Below are 17,749 nucleotides of genomic sequence, written 5' to 3'. Positions count from 1 at the left end.
TTGATTCATCCCTTTAATAATGTATAGTGATAGGGGGAATATGTGTAATTAACATGTTATTCTCTAAAACTAAACTATAAAAGATATGTGTGTATGTATTTTAAGGGATTTTACCAGGGGCATTATAGGTATAGTGTGCATGTGTGTTTGCTGGGCTATTGATTTGGCTAATTGTCACTTTGTCGTTATTCCTGCATATTTGGTTTTGGTTGAGTCAATATTATTGACATGAGGTGACCCAGATGATTGGAGAATAGGGTGAACATAGTACCGCTCTTTAAAAAGGGTGGTAGGGAAGACTTTGTTAACTACAGACCAGTAAGTTTAACTTCAGTAGTAGGGAAATTAATGAAAACTCTTGTAAAAGTGAGAATTTTGACTTACATAAAGACAAACAATTTAGGGGACCAAAATCAGCATGGTTTTACTTTAGGGAGATCATATCAGACTAATCAAATTTACTTCTTTGAATACAAGTGTTGGGCCAAGGTGGAGCAGCTGATGTGGCTTATATTTTAATTACAGCAAAACATATGGCAGAGTGTCTGAATGAGTGGAGTGCATTCATCAGAGGGGGCAGTTTTTAGTGGTGTTCCTCAGAGGTCAGTTCTGGGACCTGTTTTCTTTCATGTAATTAGCAAGAGTCCATGAGCTAGTGACGTATGGGATATACATTCCTACCAGGAGGGGCAAAGTTTCCCAAACCTCAAAATGCCTATAAATACACCCCTCACCACACCCACAATTCAGTTTTACAAACTTTGCCTCCTATGGAGGTGGTGAAGTAAGTTTGTGCTAGATTCTACGTTGATATGCGCTCCGCAGCAAGTTGGAGCCCGGTTTTCCTCTCAGCGTGCAGTGAATGTCAGAGGGATGTGAGGAGAGTATTGCCTATTTGAATGCAGTGATCTCCTTCTACGGGGTCTATTTCATAGGTTCTCTGTTATCGGTCGTAGAGATTCATCTCTTACCTCCCTTTTCAGATCGACGATATACTCTTATTTATATACCATTACCTCTGCTGATTTTCGTTTCAGTACTGGTTTGGCTTTCTACAAACGTGTAGATGAGTGTCCTGGGGTAAGTAAATCTTATTTTCTGTGACACTCTAAGCTATGGTTGGGCACTTTATTTATAAAGTTCTAAATATATGTATTCAAACATTTATTTGCCTTGACTCAGAATGTTCAACATTCCTTATTTTCAGACAGTCAGTTTCATATTTGGGATAATGCGTTTGAATCAATCATTTTTTCTTACCTTAAAAATTTGACTTTTTTTCCCTGTGGGCTGTTAGGCTCGCGGGGGCTGAAAATGCTTCATTTTATTGCGTCATTCTTGGCGCGGACTTTTTTGGCGCAAAAAATCTTTTCTGTTTCCGGCGTCATACGTGTCGCCGGAAGTTGCGTCATTTTTTGACGTCCTTTTGCGCCAAAAATGTTGGCGTTCCGGATGTGGCGTCATTTTTGGCACCAAAAAGCATTTAGGCGCCAAACAATGTGGGCGTATTATTTGGCGCAAAAAAATATGGGCGTCGCTTTTGTCTCCACATTATTTCAGTCTGATTTTTTCTTTGCTTCTGGTTACTAGAAGCTTGTTTATTGGCATTTTTTCCCATTCCTGAAACTATCATTTAAGGAATTTGATCAATTTTGCTTTATATGTTGTTTTTTCTCTTACATATTGCAAGATGTCTCACGTTGCATCTGAGTCAGAAGATACTTCAGGATAATCGCTGTCTAGTGCTGGAACTACCAAAGCTAAGTGTATCTGCTGTAAACTTTTGGTAGCTATTCCTCCGGCTGTTGTTTGTATTAATTGTCATGACAAACTTGTTAAAGCAGATAATATTTCCTTTAGTAATGTACCATTGCCTGTTGCAGTTCCCTCAACATCTAAGGTGCAGAATGTTCCTGATAACATAAGAGATTTTGTTTCTGAATCCATCAAGAAGGCTATGTCTGTTATTTCTCCTTCTAGGAAACATAAAAAATCTTTTAAAACTTCTCTCTCTACAGATGAATTTTTAAATGAACATCATCATTCTGATTTTGATGACTCTTCTGGTTCAGAGGATTCTGTCTCAGAGATTGATGCTGATAAATCTTCATATTTATTTAAAATGGAATTTATTCGTTCTTTACTTAAAGAAGTACTAATTGCTTTAGAAATAGAGGATTCTGGTCCTCTTGATACTAATTCTAAACGTTTAGATAAGGTGTTTAAATCTCCTGTGGTTATTCCAGAAGTTTTTCCTGTTCCTAATGCTATTTCTGAAGTAATTTCCAGAGAATGGGATAAATTGGGTAATTCATTTACTCCTTCTAAACGTTTTAAGCAATTATATCCTGTGCCGTCTGACAGATTAGAATTTTGGGACAAAATCCCTAAAGTTGATGGGGCTATTTCTACCCTTGCTAAACGTACTACTGTTCCTACGTCAGATGGTACTTCGTTTAAAGATCCTTTAGATAGGAAAATTGAATCCTTTCTAAGAAAAGCTTATCTGTGTTCAGGTAATCTTCTTAGACCTGCTATATCTTTGGCTGATGTTGCTGCAGCTTCAACTTTTTGGTTGGAGACTTTAGCGCAACAAGTAACAGATCATGATTCTCATAATATTATTCTTCTTCTTCAGCATGCTAATAATTTTATCTGTGATGCCATTTTTGATATTATCAGAGTTGATGTCAGGTTTATGTCTCTAGCTATTTTAGCTAGAAGAGCTTTATGGCTTAAAACTTGGAATGCTGATATGGCTTCTAAATCAACTCTACTTTCCATTTCTTTCCAGGGTAACAAATTATTTGGTTCTCAGTTGGATTCCATTATCTCAACTGTTACTGGTGGGAAAGGAACTTTTTTACCACAGGATAAAAAATCTAAGGGTAAAAACAGGGCTAATTATCGTTTTCGTTCCTTTCGTTTCAACAAAGAACAAAAGCCTGATCCTTCATCCTCAGGAGCAGTTTCAGTTTGGAAACCATCTCCAGTCTGGAATAAATCCAAGCCTTCTAGAAAGGCAAAGCCTGCTTCTAAGTCCACATGAAGGTGCGGCCCTCATTCCAGCTCAGCTGGTAGGGGGCAGGTTACGTTTTTTCAAAGAAATTTGGATCAATTCTGTTCACAATCTTTGGATTCAGAACATTGTTTCAGAAGGGTACAGAATTGGTTTCAAGATGAGACCTCCTGCAAAGAGATTTTTTCTTTCCCGTGTCCCAGTAAATCCAGTGAAAGCTCAAGCATTTCTGAATTGTGTTTCAAATCTAGAGTTGGCTGGAGTAATTATGCCAGTTCCAGTTCTGGAACAGGGGATGGGGTTTTATTCAAATTTCTTCATTGTACCAAAGAAGGAGAATTCCTTCAGACCAGTTCTGGATCTAAAAATATTGAATCGTTATGTAAGGATACCAACGTTCAAAATGGTAACTGTAAGGACTATCTTGCCTTTTGTTCAGCAAGGGCATTATATGTCCACAATAGATTTACAGGATGCTTATCTGCATATTCCGATTCATCCAGATCATTATCAGTTCCTGAGATTCTCTTTTCTGGACAAGCATTACCAGTTTTTGGCTCTGCCGTTTGGCCTAGCTACAGCTCCAAGAATTTTTACAAAAGTTCTCGGTGCCCTTCTGTCTGTAATCAGAGAACAGGGTATTGTGGTATTTCCTTATTTGGACGATATCTTGGTACTTGCTCAGTCTTTACATTTAGCAGAATCTCATACGAATCGACTTGTGTTGTTTCTTCAAGATCATGGTTGGAGGATCAATTTACCAAAAAGTTCATTGATTCCTAAGACAAGGGTAACTTTTCTGGGTTTCCATATACATTCAGTGTCCATGACTCTGTCTTTAACAGACAAGAGACGTCTAAAATTGATTTCAGCTTGTCGAAACCTTCAGTCACAATCATTCCCTTCGGTAGCCTTATGCATGGAAATTCTAGGTCTTATGACTGCTGCATCGGACGCGATCCCCTTTGCTCGTTTTCACATGCGACCTCTTCAGCTCTGTATGCTGAATCAATGGTGCAGGGATTACACAAAGATATCTCAATTAATATCTTTAAAACCGATTGTACGACACTCTCTAACGTGGTGGACAGATCACCATCGTTTAATTCAGGGGGCTTCTTTTGTGCTTCCGACCTGGACTGTAATTTCAACAGATGCAAGTCTCACAGGTTGGGGAGCTGTGTGGGGATCTCTGACGGCACAAGGAGTTTGGGAATCTCAGGAGGTGAGATTACCGATCAATATTTTGGAACTCCGTGCAATTTTCAGAGCTCTTCAGTCTTGGCCTCTTCTGAAGAGAGAATCGTTAATTTGTTTTCAGACAGACAATGTCACAACTGTGGCATACATCAATCATCAAGGAGGGACTCACAGTCCTCTGGCTATGAAAGAAGTATCTCGAATTCTGGTTTGGGCGGAATCCAGCTCCTGTCTAATCTCTGCGGTTCATATCCCAGGTATAGACAATTGGGAAGCGGATTATCTCAGTCGCCAAACGTTACATCCGGGCGAATGGTCTCTTCACCCAGAGGTATTTCTTCAGATTGTTCAAATGTGGGGACTTCCAGAAATAGATCTGATGGCCTCTCATCTAAACAAGAAACTTCCCAGGTATCTGTCCAGATCCAGGGATCCTCAAGCGGAAGCAGTGGATGCATTGTCACTTCCTTGGAAGTATCATCCTGCCTATATCTTTCCGCCTCTAGTTCTTCTTCCAAGAGTAATCTCCAAGATTCTGAAGGAATGCTCGTTTGTTCTGCTGGTAGCTCCGGCATGGCCTCACAGGTTTTGGTATGCGGATCTTGTCCGGATGGCCTCTTGCCATCCGTGGACTCTTCCGCTACGACCAGACCTTCTGTCGCAAGGTCCTTTTTTCCATCAGGATCTCAAATCCTTAAATTTAAAGGTATGGAGATTGAACGCTTGATTCTTAGTCAAAGAGGTTTCTCTGACTCTGTGATTAATACTATGTTACAGGCTCGTAAATCTGTATCCAGAGAGATATATTATAGAGTCTGGAAGACTTATATTTCTTGGTGTCTTTCTCATCATTTTTCTTGGCATTCTTTTAGAATTCCAAGAATTTTACAGTTTCTTCAGGATGGTTTAGATAAAGGTTTGTCCGCAAGTTCCTTGAAAGGACAAATCTCTGCTCTTTCTGTTCTTTTTCACAGAAAGATTGCTAATCTTCCTGATATTCATTGTTTTGTACAAGCTTTGGTTCGTATAAAACCTGTCATTAAGTCAATTTCTCCTCCTTGGAGTTTGAATTTGGTTCTAGGGGCTCTTCAAGCTCCTCCGTTTGAACCTATGCATTCATTGGACATTAAATTACTTTCTTGGAAAGTTTTGTTCCTTTTGGCAATCTCTTCTGCCAGAAGAGTTTCTGAATTATCTGCTCTTTCTTGTGAGTCTCCTTTTCTGATTTTTCATCAGGATAAGGCAGTGTTGCGAACTTCTTTTGAATTTTTACCTAAAGTTGTGAATTCCAACAACATTAGTAGAGAAATTGTGGTTCCTTCGTTATGTCCTAATCCTAAGAATTCTAAGGAGAAATCGTTACATTCTTTGGATGTTGTTAGAGCTTTGAAATATTATGTTGAAGCTTCTAAGTCTTTCCGAAAGACTTCTAGTTTATTTGTTATCTTTTCCGGTTCTAGAAAAGGCCAGAAAGCTTCTGCCATTTCTTTGGCATCTTGGTTGAAATCTTTAATTCATCTTGCCTATGTTGAGTCGGGTAAAACTCCGCCTCAAAGGATTACAGCTCATTCTACTAGGTCAGTTTCTACTTCCTGGGCATTTAGGAATGAAGCTTCGATTGATCAGATTTGCAAAGCAGCAACTTGGTCCTCTTTGCATACTTTTACTAAATTCTACCATTTTGATGTATTTTCTTCTTCTGAAGCAGTTTTTGGTAGAAAAGTACTTCAGGCAGCGGTTTCAGTTTGAATCTTCTGCTTATGTTTTTCATTAAACTTTATTTTGGGTGTGGATTATTTTCAGCAGGAATTGGCTGTCTTTATTTTATCCCTCCCTCTCTAGTGACTCTTGCGTGGAAAGATCCACATCTTGGGTAATCATTATCCCATACGTCACTAGCTCATGGACTCTTGCTAATTACATGAAAGAAAACATAATTTATGTAAGAACTTACCTGATAAATTCATTTCTTTCATATTAGCAAGAGTCCATGAGGCCCACCCTTTTTTGTGGTGGTTATGATTTTTGTATAAAGCACAATTATTCCAATTCCTTATTTTATATGCTTTCGCACTTTTTTATCACCCCACTTCTTGGCTATTTGTTAAACTGAATTGTGGGTGTGGTGAGGGGTGTATTTATAGGCATTTTGAGGTTTGGGAAACTTTGCCCCTCCTGGTAGGAATGTATATCCCATACGTCACTAGCTCATGGACTCTTGCTAATATGAAAGAAATGAATTTATCAGGTAAGTTCTTACATAAATTATGGGTTTTTTTACATAGAAAGTATGTCAGTTTGCATATGATACAAATGTATGCTAAATTATAAATTTAGGGGAAAAAAATACAAAGTTTTATTACAGACTCAGTCACATTTTACTGACTGTTACAAAATAGGATCAGGACTTGGAAATTATTATTTCAGATGATTTAAAATTTGATAAATAATGTAGTATTGCAGCAATGAAGGCCAGTAGAATGCATGGCTGTATTTGTAGAGGTATTTGCAGCAAAAATAGTAATGTTCCTATGCCAATTTTCAGATCACTAGTTAGGCCTCATCTTGAGTATTGTGTGCAGTAAAATGGTACATGGTCTAAAAAAGAATACATTAATAAAACCAGGAAAGGCTCAATGACTTAAAGGGCCACTGTAAGTAAATATTTATCATGCCTGTTACTAACTAACTACCTCAAATACAGTTTTTATCAATAGCATTTCATTAACATATCTCTACCGTATATATCAGAAATCTTGTCTGCAAATTTAATTGTTTTCCAAACCCACTCCGTGGGTATCCTTTGCTCTGTACCAATCCATTTACAATACCTAGGTTTCAAAATGGCGCTTTAAACACAAAGTTATTGGTTTAAGTATTTTGAACACGCAGTGCTGAAAATAGTGGGCAGGATAACGTGACATCATCGGCAAATAAAAGATAGAACTTTTAGAACGTTATGAAACTTCGTTTTGGAGAAAATATAGGTCAGTAGGTTTTAATTAATGTTTATTAACTTTAATATGTTAGTTGTTTAGCTTAAAAATTATAACAGAAAGTAATCCTTTAACTATGTGTAGTTAAGAAGAGAGAAGTGAAAGAGGTGACATAATAGCAAGTTTGTTAAGGAACTTAGTAAAATTGAGGCTGGAAGTATTGTTCAAAAAGGGAAAAAAAGCCCCCATAGACTTGGAAAAAGATTTAATTTTCCTTATTGTGTATATATTGTTCAAAAAAGAGCAATTCAATTATCTCAAGCTCAAGGGTAGTAGGTTCAGGAGTAATTTATGGAGGCACTTCTTCACAGAATGGATGGTTGATTCATGGAATAAACTTCTATTAGAGTTGGTAAAGACATATATTGTGGGAGACTTCAAGAATGCCCGGGATAAGCATAAGGCTATCCTACAAACTAAATAAGTTTACTCTTTTAGGAACTTTTGGGCAGACTTGTTGGGTCTATGGTTTTTATCTGCTGTCAAAATCTATGTTTCTGTGCTTTGTAATATTGATTCTTAATATCATCCAATACGGCAACTGGTAATTTCAGTGTGTTTTGCCAATGCTCAAAATGAGTGTTACAGTCAGAAATATGTTGGGGGTACTTTGTAATAAGTTGATAAATGGACCTTTAAATGTAATTAAAAGTAATTAAAGGAACATGAAATCAACATGTTTTATTTCCTGATTCAGAAAGAACATGCAGTTTTTAACAACTTTCTAATTTATTTCTCTTATCACATTTCCTTTGTTCTCTTGGTATCGTTTGTTGAAAAGCAGGAATGTAAGCTCAGGAACATACACGTGTCTTGAGCACTATATAGAAAAGTTTTGCAAAAATGTTATCCATTTGCAAGAGCACTAGATGTGGTAGCAGTATTTTCTGTTATGTACTGTAGTTCTCCAGACGCCTACCTAGGTATCTCTTTAACAAAGAATACCATGTGAACTAAGCAAATTAGATAATAGAAGCAAATTGAACACTTTTTAAATATTGTTGGATAGATTATGAGCTAGGCGCACATTTGCGCTCACGCAAGCTCTATATTTGCGCTCTACTCAGTAATACCAGCGCACATAAATTGAAGCAAAGTGCTCACAAGAGAGTGCTTCCATAGGCTTCAATGGGAGCCTGAGTTTTCATGCCGACAGACACATCAAACCACCTAGCGTAGTGCAGGGGCAAATCACGCTGTGTTGGGCAGCAATAAATATATATCCATATGGTTTTATACATATATATGTATAGTGAAAGCACAGTCCCCCATTGATATCCATGTAAAGGCAATTTCAGTGCATTTTTTTTTTTTTTTCTAACACCCCATATCCCCTCACTTTAACCTTATAACTGCTTCCTGCTGTTTTTATATTAAAAAAAAAAATAAAGATGGTCATATTTATATTTAATGTTACTCTACTGTCCTCTTTATTTTGGAGGCAATTGGAGCAACTTTTTTCATTAACCAGAGATCTGATATCTGGTTAATGATTTCTAGCGCAAAGTGAAACCGTGAGCTTGAGGTCACATTAACCAGCAACTTGAAATGTTATTTAAGGTGCGCCCGTAAACATGCAAATTAGCCCCCCTACTGGCTCACGCTAAGAAAGCGCTCCACCCGTAATCTGGCCCTGTATTTTCTGTCTGAATCACAAAATACATTTTTGGGTTTCATATCCCTTTAAGTATCAAGAATTTAGATTGTGATCAGAAAAACAGGACTGGAACATGTTACATGTGACCATTGTTTCACTGAAATGATAAAAACGCAGCTGATAAATAATAGATATGACTAATTGTGATATATTAACATGCTTATATAATAATTATAAAATGGTAGATTTTAATTAACCCCATAATTAGGAAATAATTGTATTATTTATCCTTCTCATTTTTCACTTATGAATATTATAGATAATAGGGTTAAATACATTGTAAAATATCTGATAATATTTTGATCCTATTTGTGTAGTTGCCTCATGTTGTACTTTTAATATTTTTACCTTGTGAAATTAAAAAAAGACTTTATAGTCGGTTTAAAGCATTTCAAAGAGACCTGTATGCACGCTGCTGCCATCCACAGCTGGTAACTGCATTTGTACAATTTCATGAGTTTGTTTGCTGAGGTTCTTTTTAGAGGTAAAGTTAGTCATGTAATGACAACATGTAACTGAACACCTACTGATTCCCTGGAAGAAGTTGATGGCTTAAAAATCTTCAAGGCTCAGTGGTCGCTTTTTTGAAAGATTCCTCGGGAATCACTGCCCTGGAAACAACAAGCTATTTTTGATGTTATTTATGTCTTTGGGCCATGTTTAACAAAAAAGAGCAAAAAATAAGATGTTTAAACATGTGAACGGAGTGATACAAACATCAATGGGTTCTTTTGTAATTCTTTAGAGACTATTCTAGGCTTCTGCTGTTTGTATATAAAAACATAAATGCATCTGTAAGGGATATATCAATTAATAACAGTGTGTGTTCCCAAAAATATCCAAGTGCAATGAGAAAGGGAAAGTAAGGTCAAAATTAAAATTTCATGACTCAGACAGAGCATGCAATTTAAAAAAAAATTAATCAAAATTTACTTCTGTTATCAAATTTGCTTCATTCTTTTCATGAAATTCAAAGGAGATCTAAAGTGTTCTTCAGTGATTTCATTTGTGTCTACAATGGACAAAATCCATAAGGATTATATATATTTATTAATGTGTGTATATATATATATATATATATATATATATATATATATATATATATATATATGTATATTTATATTATATATACACACACACAGTAGTGTTCAAAAGTTTGGCGTCACTTATAAATTTCCTTCTTTTCTTTTTGTCCATTAAATAACCTCAAATTCATCAGAAATACAGTGTAGCCATTGTTAATTTAGTAAATGATGATTGTAGCTGGAAACAACTAATTTTTAATGGAATATCTACAAAGGCCCATTAACAGCAACCATCTGTCCTGTGTTCCAGTGGCACATTTTGTTTGCTAATCCAAGTTTATCATTTAAAAAGGGTAATTGGTCATCAGAAAACCCTTTTGCAATTATGTTAGCACAGCTTAAAACTGTTGTGTTGATTAAAGAATCAATAAAACTGGCCTTTATTTGTTGTGTTGATTAAAGAATCAATAAAACTGGCCTTTATTAGACTAGTTGAACATTTGGAGCATCAGCAATTGTGGGTTCGATTACAGGCTCAAGATGGCCAGAAACAAAGAACTTTCTTCTGAAACTCATCAGTCTATTCTTGTTCTGAAAAAATTAAGGCTATTGCATGTGAGAAATTGCCAAGAAACTTGATGATCTCGTACAACACTGTGTACTACTCCCTTCACAAAACAGGACAAACTGTCTCTAACCAGAATAGAAAGAGGATTGGGAGGCCATGGTGCACAACTGATCAAGAGGACAAATACATTAAAGTGGGAAGCTTGTAAAACAGACATCTCACAGGTCCTCAACTGGCAGCTTTATTAAATAGAACCCACAAAACACCAGTCTCTATGTCAACAGTGAAGAGGCGCAAAGAAAAAGCCATATCTCAGACTGACCAATAAAAAGAAAAGATTAAGATGGGCAAAAGAACACACTGGGTAGAGCAAGATACTGGACAGAGGAAGATTGGAAAAAAGTGTTATAGACAGACAAATCTAAGTTTGATGTGTTTGGATCACAAAGAAGGACATTCATGTGATACAGACCAAATAAAAAGATGCTGGAGGAGTGCTTGACGCCATCTGTCAAGCATGGTGGAGGCAATGTGATGGTCTGACGGTGCTTTGATGGTGGTAAAGTGGTAGATTAATACAGGGTAAAAGGGACCTTGAAGAAGGAAGGCTATCACTCAATTTTGCAATGCCATGCCATAACCTGTGGAGGGGGCTTGAGTGGAGCCAATTTCTTTCTACAACATGACAATGACCCCAAGCACAGCTCCAAACTATGCAAGAATATATTTAATATATTTATATTATATATTAAATATATTAATATATTTAGGGAAGAAGCAGACAGCTGGTATTCTGTATTCTTCAAAAAGAACATCCCAAGAGCAGGATGAAAAATAAGAGAAAATTCTCTGAGCACAAAGCTTAGGGTTTAAAGGGACACTGAACCCAAATTTGTTCATTTGTAATTCTGAAAGAGCATGCAATTTTAATCAACTTTCTAATTTACTCCTATTATCATTTTTTCTTTGTTCTCTTGCTATCATTTTTTTAAAAAGAAGGCATCTAAGCTTTGTTTTGGTTTCAATACTCTGGACAGCACTTTTTTATTGGTGGATGAATTTATCCACCAATCAGCAAGGACAACCCAGGTTGTTCAACAAAAAAGGGCCGGCATCTAAACTTACATTCTTGCATTTCAAATAAAGATACCAAGAGAATGAAGATAATTTGATAATAGGAGTGAAATTTGAAATTTGATTGAAATTTCATGCTCAATCTGAATCACGAAATTAAATTTTTGGGTATAGTGTCCCTTTAAAGAATAGTGAGAATCAATGTTAAAATGTAACTTTTATTGTTGCAAAGAAAATGAAAGCAAAATACTAACAGATACACTGTTTGCTGCCCCAAAAGAAACTTTTAAAAACACTACAACACTGGTACTGATTGAAGGGCTTAAATTCCTAAAATATATAGTTCACGTAAATGGTCAAGGGGTGTCAAAAATGGATAAACGCCAAATTTAAATCTGATAAACTGAATTGTCTAGATTACTGCCTTTATTTGTCTTAGACACAGTTAAACCTCTTTGTACAGGTACTGAATATATTTATAAATTGAAAAAGCATATAGGTAAATTACAGATTTTTAATCAAAAGCATTCGAAATTGCCCTGGCTTGATGAAAGTAATCTGACCCAAACTATGTGCTTAACTATTATCCCAGTACTATACTAGATTACTGAATTAGGTTTTACTGTTTGAAAATTGGGTAGCACATTTACATTCCACTGTTATAAAGTCCATAAGGGCATAAACTACTGCCAATAATCAAACACAGATTTGGTGCTGACTAGGTTGATTATTGCCGCAACGTTAAAGGCAGTGAGTAAGGGGGGCGAGGCTACGCTTGGACGTGTCTCTCTGAAGCTCCTGCTTATACTTCACTAAATTCGGCTTTCTATAAATAAATAGGTGAAGCGAATATATTATAACTTTCATATCTGGAAGCAGAAATAGCCTACACTCCTTGCCAGAGTTTAGGAGTGGATATAACGACAAGCCTGACCTATGCTTTCCAAGTAAGCCGCGCACAACTTTTCTAACTAGGCCATAACCGATTTATGGACAGAGAACCGCATGGCTGAGGCTGCTGCATACATCTCCCCCCCACCCAGGTCTCTGGGTTACGAAGTACACGGATACTTTCACAATTATGATTACGGGTAGAGAAGGAAAAAGGTACCTGCCTCTTCATAATTGGACTCTATCAAGCCAAAACAACAAAAACAAAATCAAGATTAATACTCCTTTTGGGTAACCTTTAATAGCGACCTTATCAAAGCGCTGAACTTATCCCTGACTATACCAAACATGGTGGCACTAGACGCATGGGAACATCGCATGCAATCTATCCTGAATAATTACTTTCGGGAACTGACATGGGAACTACAAAGAATACTGAGCCCATTGCTCCAGAGTACAACACCGAAGGGAGACTTGAATGATATAACCCCTGGAGAGATTAAAGGCGACACCTGCATCGGAGAGCAGATGACCATAGATGAACATACTCCACATTGTGCAATGGGACTGTGCACATTACTTGTTATGGCAAGCGATAAACATCTGGCTTCTACTCACAAAGATGTGGCCCTAAACGACAATGGACAGTCATGGGAAGCCCATACCGTGCAGTCTGATAAAGTTCTTGGCCGTTTTTTTGGATGCGGTTCACCTCGGCTCCCTGCATAATTGGCATGAGGTTAAAAGGAACATGGAGCTATCAAAAACTTTTAATCAGGAGATCTCTTCTCTCAAACATAGTAGCCCACTTAAATACCATCCAATTGGTGATACCGCTACAAGGAAACTATGGGGGACATTCCAGCATGGCGGCAAGTACACACTCAAATATTCTACCCCCAAAAGAAGGAGAAGAGGGACATTGATATTAAACTCCCATCGTGTTGGTGTGGGTTAGTGACTTATCCTTAAGGGAAATATCATAACTGGCCTGTGATAACATCATCTATACTAAGTTTACTTTAATGGTTTCACTAAAGGTGTTGTTATATATGTTGTCATTGTTAATATGTTATTTGTTTAGATGTGTTTCTCGTGAGCAGACTTATTAGCTCACAATATTATGTATCTAGATATATTCCTCTCTACTTTAAGACCTATATACTAATGAGAGTTGAAAATGAATACTAAGTTACTCAACTGTTTTTTGAAAAAAAAGTTTTTGAATGTTATAGAACATAGATCTTTCAGTACACTCTCCTGTAATCATTTTAGTTCTGAGAGCACTGTTACTTAATAGAGATGACCATTCAACATGTATGGTGATAAGAATGTTAGAATCTAGTATATGCGTTTTATGAGCTAAATCTTATAGTTTAGTACTTACAACCTAGCCCAATATAGTTCTTTAAACTACTTATACTACTTCTGCTACCCATATCTCAGTAAGATTGCAGTATGAAAACTACACTGTCCATAAACAAAGGTGCAGAGAAGTACTGTGCTTTCCCTTATCTTTCAGTCTAGTTCCAGGGTGTGTTGTGTTTGCTCATTTATTATGTATATAGATATTAAAACCTATGTATAGTACATAACAGTACTTGACTTGGCTGATCTGTGCTAATATATTATAGATAGGAAATGTGTTGTCTGCGGCCGGGACAGCATACTATGTATACATTATAAGGCACAAACAAATTTAACCTCTAGACTAATTCCACCTTATATTGATGGTCCAAGTCATAGGCATACTGTAAAGGTTATACAGCTTGGAAATGGATAAGCACACACACCCTAAACTCCTCAAAAGTCTTCACTGGTTTGCCAATATATTACTGATGATGCACTCCTCTAGTCTTTTTTGGAGCTGGCTATAGACCTATATCTTAAGCAATGGTTACATATCTACACATAATCACAATGGGGCTAAGATTATATGCATATGTATTACAGATACCACATATTAGCGCACAACAACTATGGTCCCCTTAATTACATAAATAAATGTTGCTCTGGTGACTTTTGGACAGAGAAAGTGACTTTTGAAATATGTAAATGTTTTCTTAGATGACAATAACAATAGTTTTGTCACTTATTAATATTCAGTACTGCTGGCTAACCATACATACTACTCCTTAAATGATGTTAGAGAGTCCTAGAATAACATGCCACATTTTTTCCTTCACAATTATCATGTGACTAAATGTTGTTAAAAGTTTAGTAAAATGAGGTTCAACATTTGGGACCCAAAAGTGGTCCTCTACCGTTTCAGTTTACCTACTATACCTATACATTTTATTTATTATGGGGAGGTCCAAGAGTGGCCTCATGAGGTATCTAGTGGGTATACAGACCGATTGGCAAATGCAATGTAAACCAAAATTCTGAGTAAAATAAAACTTAGATTTGTTTATAATAATGGAGCACTTGTATGCCATATTTTTAAGTTAGTTATAAACATTATCTACTGCGCTGTCTTGATCCAACAATCTAAGATCCCACATTCTCAGATATCTCTAGCCTGCTGCCAGTGATTTAACATAAAGCAGAAAGTGCTAATTATGTTTGCTATAGTCACTGTATGCAAGTTAATAAACTAAGTTAAATCTATTTGTTTGGTAGCACAATTTGCATACCACCACCTTTAAATTAGACCCGAACAGAAGTTAATCTATTAGTTTGGTAGCACAATTTGCATACCATAAATTTAAGCTTGAAAAGAAATGAGCGTATGACTGCCCCTTGGCAGAGTGCCAATAATCAGGTAATGAGTGAATTTTAGTATTAAACTAATGTATCAAATGAATAACCAGTGTTGAGAAAATTAAAAAATAAGACTGGTGTCCCCCTAACGCAGTCGCGTTTCACTGTCGCTTCCTCAGAGGGGTGCTGGTATTCTGTCTTTAATGGAGTGGCCAACACAGTCACCAGATATCAACCCTATTGAGCTGTTGTGGGAGCAGCTTGACCCTATGGTACGCAAGTCAATCAAACTTGTGGGAGGTACTTCAGAAGCATGGGGTGAAATCTCTTCAGATCACCTCAATGAATTGATAACTAAAATACCAAAGTTCTGCAAGGCTGTAATTACTGCACAATGAGGATTCTTTGACGAAAGCAAAGTTTGAAGGACACAATTATAAAATGTATTATTTCTAACCTTGTTAATGACTATATTTTCTATTCAAACTAATTTCATGTTTGTTTTTATGCAAAATAAGGAAATGTCTAAGTGAACTTAAACGGATACTAAACCCATTTTTTGTCACTCGTGATTCAGATAGAGCATGCAATTTTAAGCAACTTTCTAATTTACTCCTATTATCAATTGTTCTTAGTTCACTTACTATCTTTATTTGAAAAGCAAGAAGGTAAGCTTAGGAGCCAGCCCATTTTTGGTTCCGCACCTAGGTTGCGCTTGTCGATTGGTGGCTAAATACACACACATCTTTGAATGTTTTTTTATTGTCTTTTATCAGAAATAACTTAGAATATAACTGGCTTATGTTTTTAAGGTTATTGGTTCACATGGCTTTTAACCCCTTGACTGCATCATATTACATACAATTTATTGCTTATATGTGTAAGTCTGTAAAAAATACAACATTAAACAGAAGAAAAACAAACAAAAAACAAGTGCCACTGTTTAAAGGGGAGTTCCAGACAAAATTGAAAACCACATAGATGCATTTTTGTTTTGAATAGAAGCATTCTTGTAATATAAATGTATTAGGAAAAATGCTTCTAATAAAAGACATAGCTGTTTCTACACTGTATTTGAGTATGCACCGTGCACCAGCATTTTAATCACAGCACTTGCTCAAAGAGCCTAAGGTGTCTGTAGCATCTGGTAATGACTCTGTTTGTTAATTGCTGACATGATACAAGCCCCACTGGCACTCTTAGCAGCTGAAGTATTTAAAATGCTGGTGCACTGAGAATACCTAGCTATGCTTCTCATGCACGTGCAGAGAAAAATGCTAACACTAAAACAGTGATAAAGATGTAATTTATCTATGTGCATTAAAAATTTGACCAGAATGTCCCTTTAAGTTCTCAATCAATGCAAAGAAGCTGGAAAAACTTGGTTTAAACACTCACCTATTGAGATTTCCCCTCCAAATATTTGAACATATTGGCTGATACAGAGCTTCTAAACTTATATTTATGTTTATTGTTTTTTTCCCTGTAGAATCTTCATATTAATTACAAATACTGTTTTAATGACTACTTTGAATAGTGTAAATGGGTTAATATTACTGCAGAAACGTGTACTGGATTATACATGTATTTAGGCATTATTGTGGTCTCATACTGTGTTTCTGTTTTTTGCAGTTGAGCATCGCTGTATGCATTGGATTTTTTATAGCCTGGAGCCCGTATGCAGCAATTGCTCTGTGGGCAGCTTTTGGATCCATAGATGATATACCACCCCTAGTGTTTGCTGTACCCTCTGTGTTTGCAAAGTCATCAACAATTTACAATCCTGCTATTTACCTCTTCCTAAAGCCACATTTTAATAATATTGTGGTGAGATATTTCACAGTGCTACAAAGGTATTGCTTGACATCTTGTTTGTGCTTGGACGATTTACACAGGTGCTTGTTAAACTCGTTATTTAAACTGTATCACAGTAGTTTTAAAAAAGGAAATAAGCCAATTTGTAATTCACTAGAGTCACCTGAACAAGGGGAAAAATGCAAAGATACATTTGAATGCTTCAAGCACTACCCAAAATGTTGCCATGAAATGCTGAATGCTATTTCATATGCTACACCAGAAGAAATAACAAAAAAGGATCAAAAAAGCGAAAACAAAAATGACAAAAAAGCTATAAGGGTGATAGTGGTGGGACAGAAACAATGTGACATTAATGACTTGGAAATTATTTTAGAAGTGACACCAGTATGACAATAATATTGCTTAAAGGGACACAAAATTAAACTTTCGTTATTCAGGCAGAGCATAGAATTATTATTATTTTTTCCAGTTTTCGCCAATTATCAGTTTGTTATCAGTGTTTTATATGCCCACTTTCTCAGGCACCAGCTACTACTGAGTATGTGCAAGCGTTCACAGTGTAAACGCATGTGAGGCTGTAATTGGCTGATGGCTTTCACATGGTAGAGTGGACAGGGAAATAGAAACAATCTTTGAAATTTCTCAGAAAAAAATTGAAATTTAGAGTAAGTGCTACTGCATTATCTTTTTATTGTCTATTTAATAAATATTCCTGCTAAAATTCATACATTAAAAGGATATGGAAGTCAAAATTACATTTTTCATTATTCGGATAAAGCATACACTTTTATAAAGCTT

General features: G+C 36.3%; 1 protein-coding gene across 1 annotated transcript in view; it reads left to right on the top strand.

Annotated features, from left to right (window-relative positions):
* LOC128661643 (opsin-5-like) overlaps nt 1-17,341 on the top strand; it is a 56,012-nt gene extending 38,671 nt beyond the window's left edge. Inside the window, exon 5 of the mRNA XM_053715874.1 lies at nt 16,766-17,341. Within this exon, the coding sequence (XP_053571849.1) occupies nt 16,766-17,341 (576 nt within the window). The remainder of the gene's footprint in view (nt 1-16,765) is intronic.
* Nucleotides 17,342-17,749: the final 408 nt, after the last annotated feature.

This window comes from Bombina bombina, chromosome 5 (assembly GCF_027579735.1).
Source record: "Bombina bombina isolate aBomBom1 chromosome 5, aBomBom1.pri, whole genome shotgun sequence".
NCBI classification, from domain to species: domain Eukaryota; kingdom Metazoa; phylum Chordata; class Amphibia; order Anura; family Bombinatoridae; genus Bombina; species Bombina bombina.
The sequence above is the reverse complement of the archived record's forward strand: the minus strand, read 5'-3'. Positions and strand labels throughout refer to the sequence as shown.